This window comes from Natrix helvetica (genome assembly GCF_964273705.1).
Source record: "Natrix helvetica genome assembly, chromosome: 4".
Taxonomy (NCBI): Eukaryota; Metazoa; Chordata; class Lepidosauria; order Squamata; family Natricidae; genus Natrix; species Natrix helvetica.
In genome coordinates this window covers 49,268,997-49,286,497 of record NC_138550.1, presented here as the reverse complement: position 1 = coordinate 49,286,497, position 17,501 = coordinate 49,268,997, and the positions used below count along the sequence as shown (strand labels likewise).

Genomic DNA, 17,501 nt, shown 5'->3' with positions numbered 1-17,501 from the left:
CTCCTCTCGCTCTTCATCTTGATGATGTGCGGACGGGTGAGGAGAGGGAGCTGGAACCGGTTCTAAACAGCACTGTAGATTTGTAGAACTGGCAGGAACCCACCCCTGATACATACATACAGTACATACATACATACATACATACATACATACATACATACATACATACATAAATACATATATACATACATACATGCATACATACATAAAATAAGATAAAGATAAAGTCAAGTAGAAAGAGATATCATAAAAACATTTTTTTAAAAAATAGATTATGTCAAAGCAATAAAGAAATGAAGAAGAAATGTCTTTCAATGTGGTTTCAAAGTGATGAAATATGTAGATAAAAAAGAAACAACATCAACAGTAATTTCTCATGTCAATTCCAATAATAAAGATCAAAATGTAAACAAAGAAACGTGAACAAAATTTTCAAATATCCTCTGAGTAAGACAGAAAACAGCCATTTTACATGAATAAAGGTGTAATTCAAGCATAATATTAAGTCCTGCACAGAAAATAATTGAAGGAAGAATATTCTTTTTAATCTGAATTATTCTGTTTCCTGCAGCCTGGGAAGGCAGGATTTTCATACTTATATTTCACACATAAAATGTTTTATTTAACTGAAATTTTGTTTATACTTTGAATAAATACAATATTGATTATTATAGCAGTTGTATATATTAATTTACCTTGTCACCTTCAGAAAAAGTTATTCCATCAACAGCTCTTTTCCAAGTAATTTCAGGGACTGGTTCTCCTTCTGCTTCACATATCAGAGTGGCTTGACCATTTTCAAAGGTGGTTTCATTTTTAAGTTGTATTATTTGAGGCTGTACTGTTAGAAATATAAATTATATTACTTGTTCTTGATATCAAAGGCTACATACATTAATTATTGATATATATGTTTGTTTTACTCCTAATGCTTATCTGCATTGTAACATTATTCCATTTTTGGTAGAGGTTTTCCACTGAGAAAGTTAAATATTGAAATATACATTTGCCCATTTTCAATATACGTGGGTAAACTAAATTTAGCTTCATATACTTAATGAAAATAACATTGATTGTATAAAATAATAGCTCTATTCAATCTCTCTTGCTATTCTCTGTTCTTGTCTTTCTCACCACATTATAACCATCTATATATTAGACTGGACATTGTGAAGCTTACTCCTGCAGATGTAAGATATGTCACATTTTTCTTCTTCCCTGTTCTCCAGTTCCTTTACTGTGTTTAACAATTTATGTCTAACTCTTGTAGATATCTCCAATAGCTGTTTTCATGAAAGTTAACTATTTAGTAGCTAATGTCACAATATCTTTCTTTTTCAACTTTTCTTATAAATTCACTAATGTGGGGTCCTTGGTGCTCTCTGAGCTTGGTTCTTTTCTTGTAGACATCAGGTTCACAGAACATCATAGACCAGTGATGGCGAACCTTTTTTGGCTCATGTGCCATAAGTGGGGGGAGCGCAGGGGGGTCATGTACAGGTATGCTGCACCCATAATGCAATGCACGATCCCCCCAGTGCACATGCATGCACTACAGGCACGACCCCCCCCCCATTTTTGCATTCTTTTTTCGCCTACCCCAGGCTCCAGAGGCTTTATAGGAGCATGGGCAGGGTGAAAACAGCCCCCCTGCCCCCCGGAAGCCCTCTGGAGGCTTCAGGGACCTTCAGGAAACTTCCCTGAAGCCTCCGAAGCAGTCAAAATGACCCTCAGAGGAAACTGGAAGTCACCTCCAGTTTGCTCGGAGGGTCATTTTAAGCACTCCGAAGGCTTCAGGGATCTTCAAGAGGCTTCCCTGAAGCCTTCGGAGTGCTCAAAACGACCCGTCGAGCAAACCGGAAGTCACTTCTGGTTTGCTCAGAGGGTCGTTTTAAGTGCTCCGAAGGCTTCAGGGACCTTCAAGAGGCTTCCCTGAAGCCTCCGGGGCAGTCAAAATGACCCTCTGAGCAAACAGGAAGTCTATTCCCGAACTTCCAGTTTCCCCGTAGGGCTGGTTTTTTGCACTCCAGAGGCTTCAGGGAAGCTCATGAAGCCTCCGGAGGGCCTCCGGGAGGCGGGGGAGGTTCTTTTTGCCCTCCCCAGGTTCCTATAAAGCCCCAGGAGCCTGGGGAGGGCAGAAAATGGCTTTAAAAAGGGTGAACTCACTTGTTGGGAAACAATAGAACTATTTTTTAAAAAATATCAATGTGACATGAATATCATCTAGTCATGTGTACCCTATATTTTCAATTTGAATCATCTTTTCTCAGACTGTAAAAAAACTGGCTGGGTTTTTACAAGTGGAACATCATAGATGTCCTGATATTTTTTTTTGTTTAGACTTCCTCCTCTATATAAAAGAATAGAATTTTGATATGGGCACGGGTAGATTGCAGAGAGGAATTTACAATTTCTCAGTATACTTCCATCATTATCTGTAAGGCAGCAGTGAATATTATTATATTTTTTAAAAGATAATAATAATCAAACTTTCAATTTGTACTAAAATGAAAAAAAAATATTTTTCCTAACATTTTTTCTGTAAACTTCTTTTGAAAAGGTCTCGTTAAAAAAATGAATGAAAATTAGTAACAGCTAACGATCGGATGGCTTTCCTAACTAAGAAAGTGAAGGACCTCTGAATTTATTTCAGAGTCAATTAAACATTTCTAAGAATTTTACATACAATAAATTTGAAGTGAAGTTCAAAGATAGCCAAGCCAAACAATACTTACCAAAAACTTGCATGAAAGTCTGATTTGTCACTCTTCCTGCTTTATTTCTTGCTTCACAAATATAGGGACCAGAATCAACATTTTTTATATCTTTTATGGTTAGTTCCATATTCCTGCCTCTTAATGTATATTTATCACTTTCCTCAATACGTTTGCCCTTTCTATAAAGACATATAGATACAAGTTTTTGATAAATATGGAAAATTATGAATTTTAACATTTCATTTGCGTGTTAAGATTCATTTTAATACTCTATTGTGTAATCAAATAAGAACATATAAATTTACATGGTGATGCAGTATTTTTATTAATTCAAATAATAAATTACATTCAGCATTTTTGGCATTCTACAATTATGAGAGTTCAAATTCCATTTGCTTTATTGAAGTTACAAAAGGACATAATAATTAACATAAAAATCATGTAGTTTAACTATAATTCATTATAACATTTATAATTTATTCATGTCATGAAGAATATATACTTTCACCGTAACTATGAAAAAGGGAAGCAAACTTGAAAACAAATATTCTTGAATTGATTAAGAATATTACCGTTTTGATTACTGATACTTTTATATAAAGAAATATTTATATTCCAAAATGTGTAAATCATGTAATTTCATGTATATATTATTGAAAGATTATGATGCAATAATAACAATGCTGTCAGTAGTTGCAGAAATTCTTTAGTGATACTGATGACTGAAGAAAAATATCAACAATGAAACAAGAAATAATTAATATTTTACATCTATTTTACTACTAGGAAAATGTTTTTATCATCATTGATAATTTCAAATTATATCTTCTTTTATAGGCTACTATTTCCACTTTATGTGCTAAATCTGTTACACTGTATCCACAAATGTTATTTGTACATAATAATAGATTTCTGAAGTTCCTGTAAATGAATTTGCAGTAATCAATAACCACCATGTTATAAGAACAACAATCTTAATGAGAAAACTATAATAAGGGAGTATGGTCTCAGAATACTTCTACAAAGGAATAATTAGATTATTTTCTGTAATATATTTGTAAGGCTCTATAGATTCAATTTCATGTAAATATATGATCCAAAATAATATAGATTTCCTGAGTTATTTCCTACATTATATTGTATAATTGTTCCAAACTGTACAACATATTTTAGTGAAATTTCCCTGCTATAAAACCTAAACATTCTGTCTTGATGTAAAAATTGCAATTGTTATTATCTTTAATAGTATAAGCTGTGGTGTTATAATATGATTAAAAAGGCCAAGAAGAACACTGGAATAGTTTCTGAGAATACTTGCTTTCGACATCGAGTTTTCCTTCAGCATGACACATCATATATTATGCTGGTGTATTCATAATCACCAGGGCTGGATGGATTACACCCCAGGGTTCTGAAGGAACTGATAGATGAGATCTCAGAACCACTGAACTATATCTTTCAGAGATTCTGAAGCATGGGGGAACTACCAGAGGACTGGAAAAGAGCTGATGTGGTTCCCATCTTCAAAAAAGGGAAAAAAACAGATCCAGGAAACTACAGACCTATCAGCCTGACCTCAATACCAGGAAAGATTCTGGAAAAATAACCAAGCAATGAATTAGCGAACACCTAGAAGTAAACAAAGTAATAGCCAAAAGCCAACATGGGTTTGTCAAAAACAGATCATACCAGACTAATCTTATTGCATTCTTTGACAAAGTGACAAAATTAGTGGACCAGAGGAATGCTGTCGATATAGTTTAATTGGACTTCAGTAAGACATTTGATAAGGTAGACCATAACCTACTACTAGATAAAGTAGAAGGATGTGGGTTGGACAGCATCACCACCAGATGGAGTTGTAACTGGCTGACCAACCACACTCAACAAGTAGTCCTCAATGGAACTGCATCTACATGGAGGGAGGTATGCAGTCGAGTACCCCAAGGCTCTGTTGTGGGTCCAGTACTCTTCAACATCTTCATCAATGATTTGGATCAGGGAATAAATGGGGAACTCATCAAATTTGCAGATGACACCAAGCTGGCAGGAATAGCCAACACTCCAGAAGATAGGCTAAAGATACAAAAGGATCTTGACAAACTTGAACATTGGGCACTGTCTAACAAAATTAAATTCAATGGTGAAAAGAGTAAGGTTCTACATTTAGGCAACAAATACGAAATGCACAGGTACAGTATAGGTGGTACCTTGCTCAACAGTAGTAATCATGAAACGGATCTTGGAGTCCTAGTGGACAACCATTTAAATATGAGCCAGCAGTGTGCAGCAGCTGCCAAAAAAGCCAACACAGTTCTAGGCTGCATCAGCAGAGGTATATAATCAAGATCACGTGAAGTGTTAATACCACTTTATAATCCCTTGGTAAGGCCATACTTGGAATTCTGCATTCAGTTTTGGTCACCACGATGTAGAAAAGATGTGGAGACTCTAGAAAGAGTGCAGAGAAGAGCAACAAAGATGATTAGGGGACTGGAGACTAAAACATATGAAGAACGGTTGCAGGAACTGGGTATGTCTAGTTTAATAGAAAGAAGGACTAGGGGAGACATGATAGCAGTGCTCCAATATCTCAGGGTTTGCCACAAAGAAGAGAGAGTCAAACTATTTTCCAAGGCACCTGAGGGTAGAACAAGAAGTAATGGGAGGAAACTAATCAAGGAGAGAAGCAACTTAGAACTGAGGAGAAACTTCCTGACAGTGAGAACAATTAATCAGTGGAACAGCTTGCCTCCAGAAGTTGTGAATGTCCCAACACTGGAAGTCTTTAAGAAGATGTTGGATAGCCATTTGTCTGAAATGGTATAGGGTTTCCTGCCTAGGCAGGGGGTTGGACTAGAGGACCTCCAAGGTCCCTTCCAATTCTGCTATTGTATTGCATTGTATTGTATAATCTAAGTAATCTGTCATTTTTTTTATTTTGCATGCTAATTTAATGGCTTACACAGAACCTGTTTCAAAATAAAACATTGAGGAAAGTCATCCATTCAGAACTGAATTCAAGTTGGGAACAAAAACCTGCTCAATAAGCAGATTTAAAAAAAAAAACCATATTGACTGAAAAATCCCCCTAATTAGTTATTTCTTATTTAACAATTCCAAAACTCATTGTATGTTAAAATTCTCTGCTTGTGAAACTTACCTGTACCAATTTATTTCAGGTTCAGGAGAACCAGTAGCTTTACAGAACAAAGTAACTGCCTCTCCGCGATCTGCCGTAGCATTAAAGGACTTCTGAAGCAAAGTAATGATTGGAGGAACTGGATAAACATAAAGCATTCAGTTTTTACAATATAGACAATTTTGAAGACATTAAAAACAAATGTATTTTTTCTCTCAAATCATGACAGGTACAGGACAAGATTCAGTTGGTTTTATTTATTGCTCAAGCCTATATTCAAAAATCTAGTAAACTAAAGTTCAATACTAAAATGGCACCAGGTAAGAGTTAATAGAATTCAAGGAGTTGGTCTTAGACTGTATGTGGCAATGTAACAACTCTTAGCTAATAATATGCTTAATTCTGCCTGCTTTTCTTCTACAAATTATCCGTCTATAATTGTTTCAACATGGAATCCGAAACATTGCGGAAGATAAATAAAGATGTGTCATTTATATTCTTGAAAACATTTGATTATATTTTGTTTCACTAACATAAAAAAATAAAGCATATTAGCAGTTAATGGTCCTATTTTCAGTCTTATTTAGCTGTCTGAGAATTTCACATGCAAATAATGTTCCTAGAAAACATAAGCATAAATATTATTTTTCATAAAAAAATAACTTTGAAGAAATGTAAATTGAAATTGATAATACATTAGTTAGCAATATTTTGTAACAGATTTAAATATGAAAGACAAAATGGTCTTTTCTGAACTGGTTTTTTATTTTATTGATTTTCTCCATTGTTGAGGCTGGATTAGTAGTCAAAATTATTATCATTGAAAAAAATAAATGCCATATCTGTGTGGAATTCATTTTTTTAAAATAACTTTAATATTCCTTCTTAAGGCTATTAAGACTTAAAACAAGGATTAGATGAAGAAATGTACTTCAGAAGTACATTAATTCTCTCTCACACTCTTTCTCTCTCTCTCTCTCTCCTGCATGTGCATGGGACTTCCAACAATGTTGAATTTCATTGGTATGATTCACAAAGCTGGGAGTGTATATTCCTACAAATTCATATCCCAGTGTTTGGAGGTTATTGGGGACTGGATGAAGCAAGATGGACTCCAATTCAACCTAGCAATATGGACTGTCTATGATTACTTGAACCTTCCAGAGATAAGGTTCTTCCATCTTTAGTTCTGGATGGGATTCCACTATCTCAGACAGACCCAGTGTCCAATCTGGAAGTCTTTCCAGAATCACTGCTGATCCTTAAAGAGCAGGTGGAAGCCATGGCTAGGAGAGCTTTTGCATATCTCCTCTTGAAAACTCTAATAGTAATTAATGCCTTTGTAGCCACTACTGCAACCTGTTCTATATAGGGCTACCTCTGTGATGGAGAACCCTTTTCTTATGGCGTGCCAAAAATGCAAGTGCATGCGTGCCCACATCAATTCACTAATTCCCCCACCTGCGCATGCACACGGGACCCTCTGTGCATTCATGCACAACCCCTCCCCAGACTCCAGAGGCTTTAATGATGTCTGGGGCTGGTGAAAACTGCCTCTCCTGGCTCCCCTGAGGCCCTCCAGAAGCTGGAAATTGATCATTTCCAAACTTCTGGTTGGCCCTTTGGGAATATTTTTTGTTCTCCCCAGGCTCCGGAAGCTTTGCTGAAGCCTGGGGAAGGCAAAAAAATGGCCCCAATGAGCCAACTGGAACATTATCCCTCCAAAGAATAGAATGCCCCAACCCTATTAGCCTTTTGTAATGTAATGTAAACTTGGCTATATTCCTGAAACTGAGGTGCTGAATGTGGCAAGGACTTCATTTCCTGGCTTTACTGCTAACTTATTATTTTAAAATGTTTTAGTGTTTTAATTGTAATATATTTTTTATGTAGGAAGCTGCCCAGTGCCATTGACAGAGATGGGATACTATAGAAATAAATAAAATAAAGATAAAATAAAAATGAATACATAAATAAAATATATAATAAAATTAAAAATGAAATATAAAATAAATAGAGGAAACAAAAAAAATATTGAAGAAAAACATTCCTCTAATATTAGAGTGAAGCACCCATACACCATTCAGGTACTATAAAAGATACTGTTTCTGTTTGCAAGCAAATAAATAACTTTGAGTTTATCTCAGAAATTGGGGTGAGGCAATAATCTCTATTAGTATTCTCAAAGTATTTGAGGGCTTTGGTTTATGGTTTTCTGGAGGGAGGGATTAGTAACCTGCCTAAGATATTCTTTAACATTTGTATAACCCTAACATTTCATATATGTTTGACACAGAGTTTTCAGCATTAGAGAAATGTCTGTATCTGTAATATTATATATGAGGATGAACAGATGACATACTGTATTTACCATCTATATTGAGGGGAAATACTTAGACATGTTAGAAAATGCTAACTTATCTGGAAAGTGACTCACTGAAAAAAATAAACCAACTTAATATGATAATACATTGTCACCATATCCTACCATACCGCTCTAAACACAGAACCCAGTCTTCTAATATAACCACACTTTACTCCATCACTAATAGTGGAGACAATGTAGAGAAAATATATTTTGATTCACATAAATGTGTCATATGGGAAGTAATTGAAGCATGAAGTAAATTTAAGCAGTTTTCAAATGAAATATGTCTAGCAGTATTAAAAGATTAATCAATATTAAATATTAAGTCAATAGATTCTAGCATTTGTAATGAAAATGTAAGCATTATAATACCATAGTTAAACACATGAGAATAACCTTCGCTCGGGAGGAATCAAACGGTAGCCTTTATCACCATCCTTTCAGTCATACTTTGGCATGTGCTTGGATAATAAAGACCACTATATTATCTGAATGTTTCAAATATCCTTACAGGCATCTTGAATATTTAATATAGATGCTCATATTTCTTTCTTTATCATCAGGAATACTAATCTAGTCTACTATATATAATTCCTTTTTCATCTGTTTTTATTTCAGTTTTAACTATTTCATTTTCATGTTTGTTTCTTATGAGTTTTTATTTCACTGAAAAAGCCATTCAAATTAATAATAAACAAGAGCTGTTTCACAAATCTGTTATCTGAAATGTATAGATGTGATTGATTTGAAAAAGGAACATCAAAGGAAGGGTTCGTGAAGATATGCAAATATTAAAGGCTAATACTTTTATAAATAAACAACCAAGTCTCAACTGAAATTCCACGTGTGCAAATGAGTATCCACTGTATTCCTCAAAAACCATCTGAAATATTGTTTCCAGGAATTAATATCTAAAAGCCTTGGGAATGATACTAAATTAGGATGTGTGGAGATCAATTCTTATTCCAATCAAATAATAAAATACCATCTACTTCCTTAGAGACAGAAAGTTACACTGCTGTCAATGAATCTAGGGAAGCTGGTTTGTGCTGTGTCCTAGAATTTTCAGCTGGGTTTTGTTATCAGGAGAGATATTAGTTAAGAGAATTGTCAGCACAATGAGTGGTAAGGAGGCATTAATAATATTTATATGTACTGTATACAATAGTACCTACTTCCAAATCTCTGAAAAATGAAGCTGATATTTTTTTAAAAAATTAAACAGCAATGCCATATAGCACTGGAATACTTAGGTTTGGATTTAAAGATAAAAAGGATGAAAACATCAGACATTAATATTGCTCTCCTCCCTCTTCCAATAAAGTAGGAGGAGATGATGGAGGAGGGGTGGAGGGAAATAAAGAAGAGTAGCATTGAAGCATTTGTACATGGTTATGCAAATGATATTGGGATCTGCCCCTTCCCTCCAAATGAAGTCCAAGCAGTGGTCCTGTTGGCAAGCTCCTTGTTATATTTGTCCTGGTTGGCACTTGGCCATGATTTTATGTACCTTTTTGCTTTATTTTATTTTTGATATTTTCTCTTACCTATCTCACTTTATTTTACTTATACAAACCCCAAACTTCAAACTTTACAAAAAAAAAGAAAGAGTTCTGTTATGAAAGAGAGTTGAATATGTATGTATGTGAGACCCTGAGAATGAACCAGCCTGGCAATTTTGAAACCAGCTAAGACATCAATACAGCTGAATATTAACCAGTTCCTCATCACAATGGCTCCTGCTGAAGATCTAATCTCCTGGAACCCCATTAAGAGATTCAGGTGCTATCTCAGCATTGGATTCCTTTCTTCTAAAGAAGAATAAGGGATTTTTCTGGAGCAATGATTTTCAGGAAAAAAAATTACATGCTGCCTACCCTCTGTACTTATGCCTCTAATGAGGTACTCATAGATAAGTTCTTGTAGGAATGTTAACAGCAAAACACCCTCATATTTTTCTGGTTAAATTTTGTCTTTTAACTCCTCATAGCTTAGTTTGAGTAACTATTAATTGGCTCTCTAATATAAATTGCAGAAAAAGAATCCAAGTTTTTTATGGTCAATATTGTTAAAAATAAGGTCCTATTGGAATTGTTAGAATGTCCGCCATCCAAATATTTACTCACTGACAAATGTGAGGCTTCTATTAGATAACCATGGGAGGCTTTTATTAGATAACAGTGCATCATCTCCTCTTGATGCTGTGTGCTGGAATTCATTGTTGGAATGTATTTCTATGCAGTAGTATTCAGCAAATAGATGGTAGTATTAACAAGTCTGGCTCTATGATATATACCAGCGATGGCGAACCTTTTTTGGCTCGCGTGCCACAAGTGGGGGGAGCGCAGGTGGGTCGTGTGTGGGCGTGCTGCACCAATAACGCAATGCGCGCACAACGCACGACCCCATTTTTACATGCTTTTTTCGCCCTCCCCAGGCTCCAGAGGCTTTATAGGAGCCTGGGGAGGGCGAAAAGAGACCCTCCGGAGGCTTCAGGGACCGTCCGGAGGCTTCCCTGAAGCCTTCGGAGTGCTCAAAGGATCCTCTGAGCAAACCGGAAGTGACTTCCGGGTTGCTCGGAGAGTCGTTTTAAGCGCTCCGAAGGCATCAGGGAAGCCTCAGGACGGTCCCTGAAGCCTTCAGAACGCTTAAAACCACCCTCCGAGCAAACCGGAGTCACTTCCAGTTTGCTCGGCGGGTGGTTTTAAGCGCTCCAAAGGCGTCAGGGAAGCTTCCGGGTGGTCCCTGAAGCCTTCGGAACGCTTAAAACCACCCTCCGAGCAAAGCGGAAGTCACTTCCGGTTTGCTCGGAGGGTCGTTTTAAGTGCTCCGAAGACATCAGGGAAGCCTCCGGAGGCCCTCTGGGAGGCCGGGGAAGGCTCTTGTCGTCCACCCCAGGCTCCTATAAAGCCTCTGGAGCCTGGGGAGGGCGAAAAATGGCTTTTAAAAAGGTGAACTCAGCTGGCCAGCGCGCGCGTGCACGCTGGCCAGCTGACAGGGCAGCGCCTCGCGTGCCCTGACAAATGGCTCCGCGTGCCACCTGTGGCACGCGTGCCATAAGTTCGCCATCACTGATATATACTGTATGCTCTTTTGTTCTGAGTAGTTTCCTCTTTCCTGTTACAATAATGTAGTTGAACACTAAAGTACATGGTGACTGCACTCTTGTTTTGCTCTGTGTGGTGTGGTACACATAATTTCTAACACCGTGTCCAGCTGTTTCTGTTATCTGTACTCTATTCCTATACTCACTGATATTATAAATTGTTATATGTAGTTTTATTTAGAAACATTTTAAATTTTAATGTTTGCCCATATATTATTTGTGGGGGAGGGGGGGTTCCCTGATACAAAGGAATCGTGTGCACTATTCTTTTAACAGAAAATCTATAAAAATAAATAACTGTGTTGTCACTTTCCTTGATTAAGAAATTCATCTTTTTTTAAAAAAAAGTTGGAAAATCACTACACAGGTACCAAGGAAAACCAATTAAATCACAAATTACCTTTTACTGCTGTTAACATTTGAGAGCAATGTAGCAACAAATTCACAATGTCTAATTATACTGTGAATTATGTTATGCTACATTTGTTATTTTTTTCTGTACTTTTTTTCTAATTCACTTTTTGGTCTCCTGTTCATCATCTCATATTTTGCAAAAATGAAAAGATGGGGTTGGGGGCATTTTTCCAAGTCTTGAATATAATGTTTGGTTTGGTTTTATCAATGTATTGGTAATTGGACAACTATAATATAATGGTTATAGCAGAATGTAACCAACCATAAAAGCATAATTTAGTTGGCCTCCTTTTAATAAAACAGGCAGCATATAAGAAGTTAACTTTGTTTTTGTTTTTCAAATTCCCTTGAGTAACTATAATTCTGAGCTACTGTAAATCCAATAGAACATTTAGCACTAACGTTGCAGCATTTTAGCTGACTTTTGTTTCATTCTACAGTTCCCTAAAACAGTATAGGAACACTGTGAACTTCTGTAAATGAAAAGAATGAAAAGATTGAATCCAACTCAATGATTCTTAATAGACAAATTAGTTCACATAAAAACCTTGAAGAATTTATGAATGCCTTTAATTTTCAGTGAAGAAATAGTTTTTTTTTTTTCATGAAGAAAGCAAACCAATGAAAACAAAAGGAAAATGTTAGACATATCCATCTTTTGCAAACATTTCTTATACCATTTTAATATTCCTTTAGATCTCATAGATTCTACATAACAAGGCTAGTTAATGAGTTATCACCCTTTATCTCTTGTATTTACATATTTTTCCCTCTCAGAATAAATTTTGGAATAAAATAATCTTTATATTATCCACATATCTACATTATTACAACATGCACATATAAAAAAGTAGAACGATTTTTGTCCTATGTTGTGATGATACCAAAATTAGAGGTCACATTTCTAAAAGTGAATTACATATAATTAACTTGGAATGATGAACTAGTGCTATAAGTTGTTTGTATTGCACATATGCAGTACTGAACAGTGACTATTATACTTTTACCCTTAAAATCAATTCACCTTATTCTGAAATGCCACAATATCAGAAATATAAATTATATTTCTTACATAAAGAAAAAATAATATATAATTTAAATCTTACCATTTACAATTACAATTATATCCCGAAAGTCAATTTCTCCTCTAGCTTCGACTCTTCCTTCACATCTGTATACTCCTTCATCACTTTTATTAATTTTAAGAATTTGAAGATTGTTGTTTGGCAACATGGCAAATCTATCTGGAAATATATAGGAAAACTATTATCCATAAATAATAGCAATGAGTAAATATAATTTTTGGCATATTTAAATACTTCCACTACACGATTAAAGTATTATCAGTAAAACATTTTCAGAGAACATGTAATCCGGAAAGCTTAATTCTGTATTTTTCATTTCCTACATCTTGGGTTTCTAATAAATCTATGCAATACTATTTATATTCACTTTAATAAAGAAATCCACACTGCAAGGTGATAACGATTCTTGAATCAAAGACATGAAGCAATGAAAAGACACAAAGCCTTAGATATTATTCATTTCAGCCCAGACTGAGAAGTATGCAATTTGTGTCTCTTTTGCATTTAGCACATAAAGTGCTAAAAGTATCCCAAACCGATGACTGAGATATTGTTTATGTAAAATCAACTTTTACTTTACTTTACTTTATTTAGAATTTATAGACCACCCCCCTCTCCCCAAGGGGACTCGGGGCAGTGTACAGACAAAAGCTAAAAACCGTATATACAATAACAATATTAAATACCCCTTTTTAAAAACAAATTAAATATAGAGTCTGTACAATGATAATAAAAATTAAAACAGATTAAAAGGACAACCCCTTAAAATTTAAAATGCCGGCCAGGAGGATTAAAAATTAAAATTACGATTGGGCCAGGCCAGCTGATTGGAACAGGTGGGTCTTGAGTTTCTTGCGGAAGGAGCGGAGATCGGTAGTAGTTCTGATGTCGGGGGGGAGGTCATTCCAGAGGGTCGGGCCCATCACAGAGAAGGCCCTACTCCTGGGCGTCACCCGCTGGCATTGCCTAGTGGACGGCACCCGGAGGAGTCCCTCCCTGTGAGAGCGAATTGGTCGCAGGGATGTATGGGGTAGGATGCGATCCCGCAGATAGCTAGGTCCTGTGCCATGGAGTGCTTTAAAGGTGATAATCAACACCTTGAAACGCACCCGAAAAGCCACAGGTAGCCAGTGCAGCTCGCGCAGGAGAGGTGTTATATGGGAGTACCTGGTACATCCCATGATTACCCGCGCGGCCGCATTCTGGACCAGCTGCAGCCTTCGGGTGCATCTCAAGGGGAGCCCCATGTAGATCAAATGATAAAAAATGTCAAATTAAAAAATAAAGTAAACTTTCCTGTTTTTCCCCAAAATATTATTTATGGTGTATTTTCACAGGCTCATATTCCAAACCTGCGAAGTGGCACAGGAATACCTGTGCGATCTATTGGCAGAGGATAAACCTTCAAGATGCAGCTTTCATCTCAATCACAAAACACTAATGGTTGAAAAAAACACATCTATTGTTTTCTTTCTAGCAAATCTTTCTGTAGAAACCTTATACAATGCCTTATTGATGATGTTACTGATGACATTATCAAAGACTTCAATGTGCCTGGATGCTACTGGCCATCCCCTGGATTTATCTTCTTTCCTCTGGTTGTTGGGCACAGCCTATAGGTCTTCTTTGGCTTAGACATCAAGAGATGCTGGATATATGACTTTATGCATAGACATCTACTTAAGCGATGCCTGATTTAGCAATTTGTGAAGTACCAATCAGGCATTATATAACAGGATTTTCACTAATTTATTATTCATTAACTGCATTGGACTCCAAACCAATTCTGGGAAGTTCACAAAAAGGATAAATATACATGATAAATTGAAAAAATAAATAAACAATAGATGATGAAACATAGCCATCAGCATAAGACTTATGCAAATTCAACCAACAAGGGGCTCCAGCTACTTAGCAAAGAACAGACTGGCCTTTAAAGACCCTCTGGTGTAACATCAGATCACGAGTCATCCATATCTCAGAAGAGACTTCATTGAAGAGAAAGGGGCTGCAAAGAGAATGCCCCTTTTTAATCAAATGATGCCATTTGAGAAATTTCCTGATAGGTAGAAAAATTAATCACTGGAAGTTTTTAAGAAGAGATTGGCAACCATTTGTCTGAAATGGTATAAGTTTTCCTACCTAAGCAGAGGGTTGGACTAGAAGATCTCCAAGGTCCCTTCCAACTCTGTTATACTGAACAACCTTATCAATTCATATCAACTTGCAAATACCATGGCAGATAGGCAGTTCCTCAAATAACTAGGCTGTATGTCATGTATTACTGTATAGGTCATAGCCTATATTTGTGATGGTGAACCTATGGCACGCATGCTGACATGTGCATCGTCGCCCCAGGTCAGATCTCCATGATGTTTCTTTTGTGAGCTTCTGTTTCACTGCAAATAATGAAACAGAAGTTCATGAAAGAAAAAGATCTTACCTCTTGCTGTGCTGACAGTGTTGAGATGCCCCGCCTCTCGCCGGCCAGCTGGTCTTCGGATCTCTTTTATGTTTGCATGTCTGTGCGTGCATGCAGGCATGTTCGTGCATGCACACATGTCCATGCATGCATGCATTCTCACACATGCATGCACCTTTCAGTTTGGGCATGCAAGCATGCACAGTTTGGTCACTCAGTATCTAAAAGGTTCACCATCAGTGGCCTATATAAACTGTCAAAGAGTACAGTTTGTTCCGCATGGATAGCTTCACTGCCACAACATTGCATTCTGAACTAGTAAACACATCCAGTGTTTGTGTTCTTCTGAAATAGCATTAGATTTTTTTAAAGAAAATTGCAGTCCTTTGAAAAAAAAATTATACATTTACAAACAGAACTAACACCTTGCATGAAAGTAATTTTAAACCAAGAGAAAGACTCTGGTTTTGCCAGTAGTCTGCAGCTGGATTTGTGAAAATGGATAAGGGACAGGCACAGACAAAGCATGTGGGAATAAGATAGAACTGGATAAATTCATGGCTCTTCATAACCCCTTTACCTACCAAGAGATAAAGTAAATGTGTAAAGTAACCACTCGTTACTTCTGGAAACTGATCTATCTTCTGGAAGACCAGTTAACCCACATCAAATACAATTGATCATTAGGCAATAGAAACTTCTCCCATCATTCTTTAAGAAGAAAATACACTCAAAGACACACCCACCAGCTGGTGATGCTAGGTAGATTTCTATTTTGCTTTCTTACAGTAAAGCTATAAGGACAGAACTATAATGAGGCAATAACAGCTCAGCCATTAGTGTAACAATTATGGCAGTATATTTTCCCATCAACTAAAAAAACCAAAAGAATGCATATTAGTGTTCTACAAGAAAGAGCCATCGTTACTTAAAAGGATAGGAGTAGATAGGAACCAACCTAGAGATTATTTTGTAACAAGTGTTAATTTTTTTTAAAATAACCTTAAATAAAGATAAATACTTCTCTTTTGATCAACCTGATTTAGTAAATAAATTCATGTATTTTCTTGACAATAATTCAGTAGTTCATACAGGTTTCTTCCAAGTTCCAACCCCTCTGTTCCCAATACTTCATCAACCACACTTGCACTATCTTTCTATGGCCAGCCAATTCTGTTTAGATACTTCCAGCTAGCTTTATTTACAACATTTAATGACACATTATAAATAAATATTTATTATAAACAGTTTGTTTACTTGTATTTTGCATTCACAGCTCTATGGGAAATAATGTTCAAGGTGAAAAGTTGTGGGGGGGGAGGCTAACAAAACAAATGTGATATTTGAATCTTAGATTTATGTAAAATTTCTTCTAATTGTGAATTTCCATTTAAATTACCAGATCATTTTTTTCATAAACCTGTGGTAGATTTTCCACATAGTGTCCAAATCTTAGAGCAAACAGTGAAGTCAGTTGTAGTAGCCATGTAAATTCCACACAATATTCTCTTAAATAATAAAGATTATTCAGTGTAAACAATCTGAATATGTAACAAAACATATAATTTAAAGAGTTACCAAAATACTAACTGTCAGCAATATTTGAGACTTCCTCATTTTGATATAACCAGCTGACAATAGGTGCAGGTGAACTGATAACATGGCAAATGACTTGTACATCTTCCCCCTGTACAAATTCTTGAGGTGATGAGACATCCTGGAATGTGAGCTTTTCTAAGAAAAAAGAAAGAAACATATTTATATGTAGTAATAGGTTATTCTTTAATTTGTTAAGAATTTCAAAGCAGTTAAATCATTTATAATGAGTCACCTTGACCAGCATTTGTTAGCAAAAAAGGTTATGTATAAATATAATTCAGAAAATCTTCCTTGAATTTTTCAAGTATTTAAAGTCCATAGTTCTGGACGTATGCATGTAGAACAGCTTTCATAAATGGGGGATAATCAAAGCTATCACTAACATTTTTCAATTTTCTTAGTTTCTTTCCAAGGAAGCTGAGTTATCATTATGTTACAATGCTAACGTAAGTATGTTGCTTGTGATGTACTTGAAATAACAAACTTTGTTAAAGACTCTCCTATGTAATGTATATAATAGTTACCATACTTGTGTAGCAAAAATCTGGTTGCGATAGAGGCAGCTACTGTCTATGGGTTATCTGGCTATTTACAGCTTGTACTGTATAGTGTATGCCATACAGTATATAGTAGGCCTGTTGTTTCCAC

General features: G+C 35.9%; 1 protein-coding gene across 3 annotated transcripts in view; it reads right to left on the bottom strand.

Annotated features, from left to right (window-relative positions):
* Window positions 1–17,501, bottom strand: part of NCAM2 (neural cell adhesion molecule 2) — a 149,999-nt gene that overhangs the window by 61,434 nt on the left and 71,064 nt on the right. For all 3 annotated transcript variants that reach the window (XM_081952621.1, XM_081952619.1, XM_081952620.1), the window contains exons 4-8: window positions 16,845–16,988; window positions 12,854–12,991; window positions 5,881–5,998; window positions 2,736–2,896; window positions 696–841 (exon numbers count right to left, since the gene is read on the bottom strand). In XM_081952621.1, coding sequence (XP_081808747.1) covers window positions 696–841; window positions 2,736–2,896; window positions 5,881–5,998; window positions 12,854–12,991; window positions 16,845–16,988 — 707 coding nt within the window. The remainder of the gene's footprint in view (window positions 1–695; window positions 842–2,735; window positions 2,897–5,880; window positions 5,999–12,853; window positions 12,992–16,844; window positions 16,989–17,501) is intronic.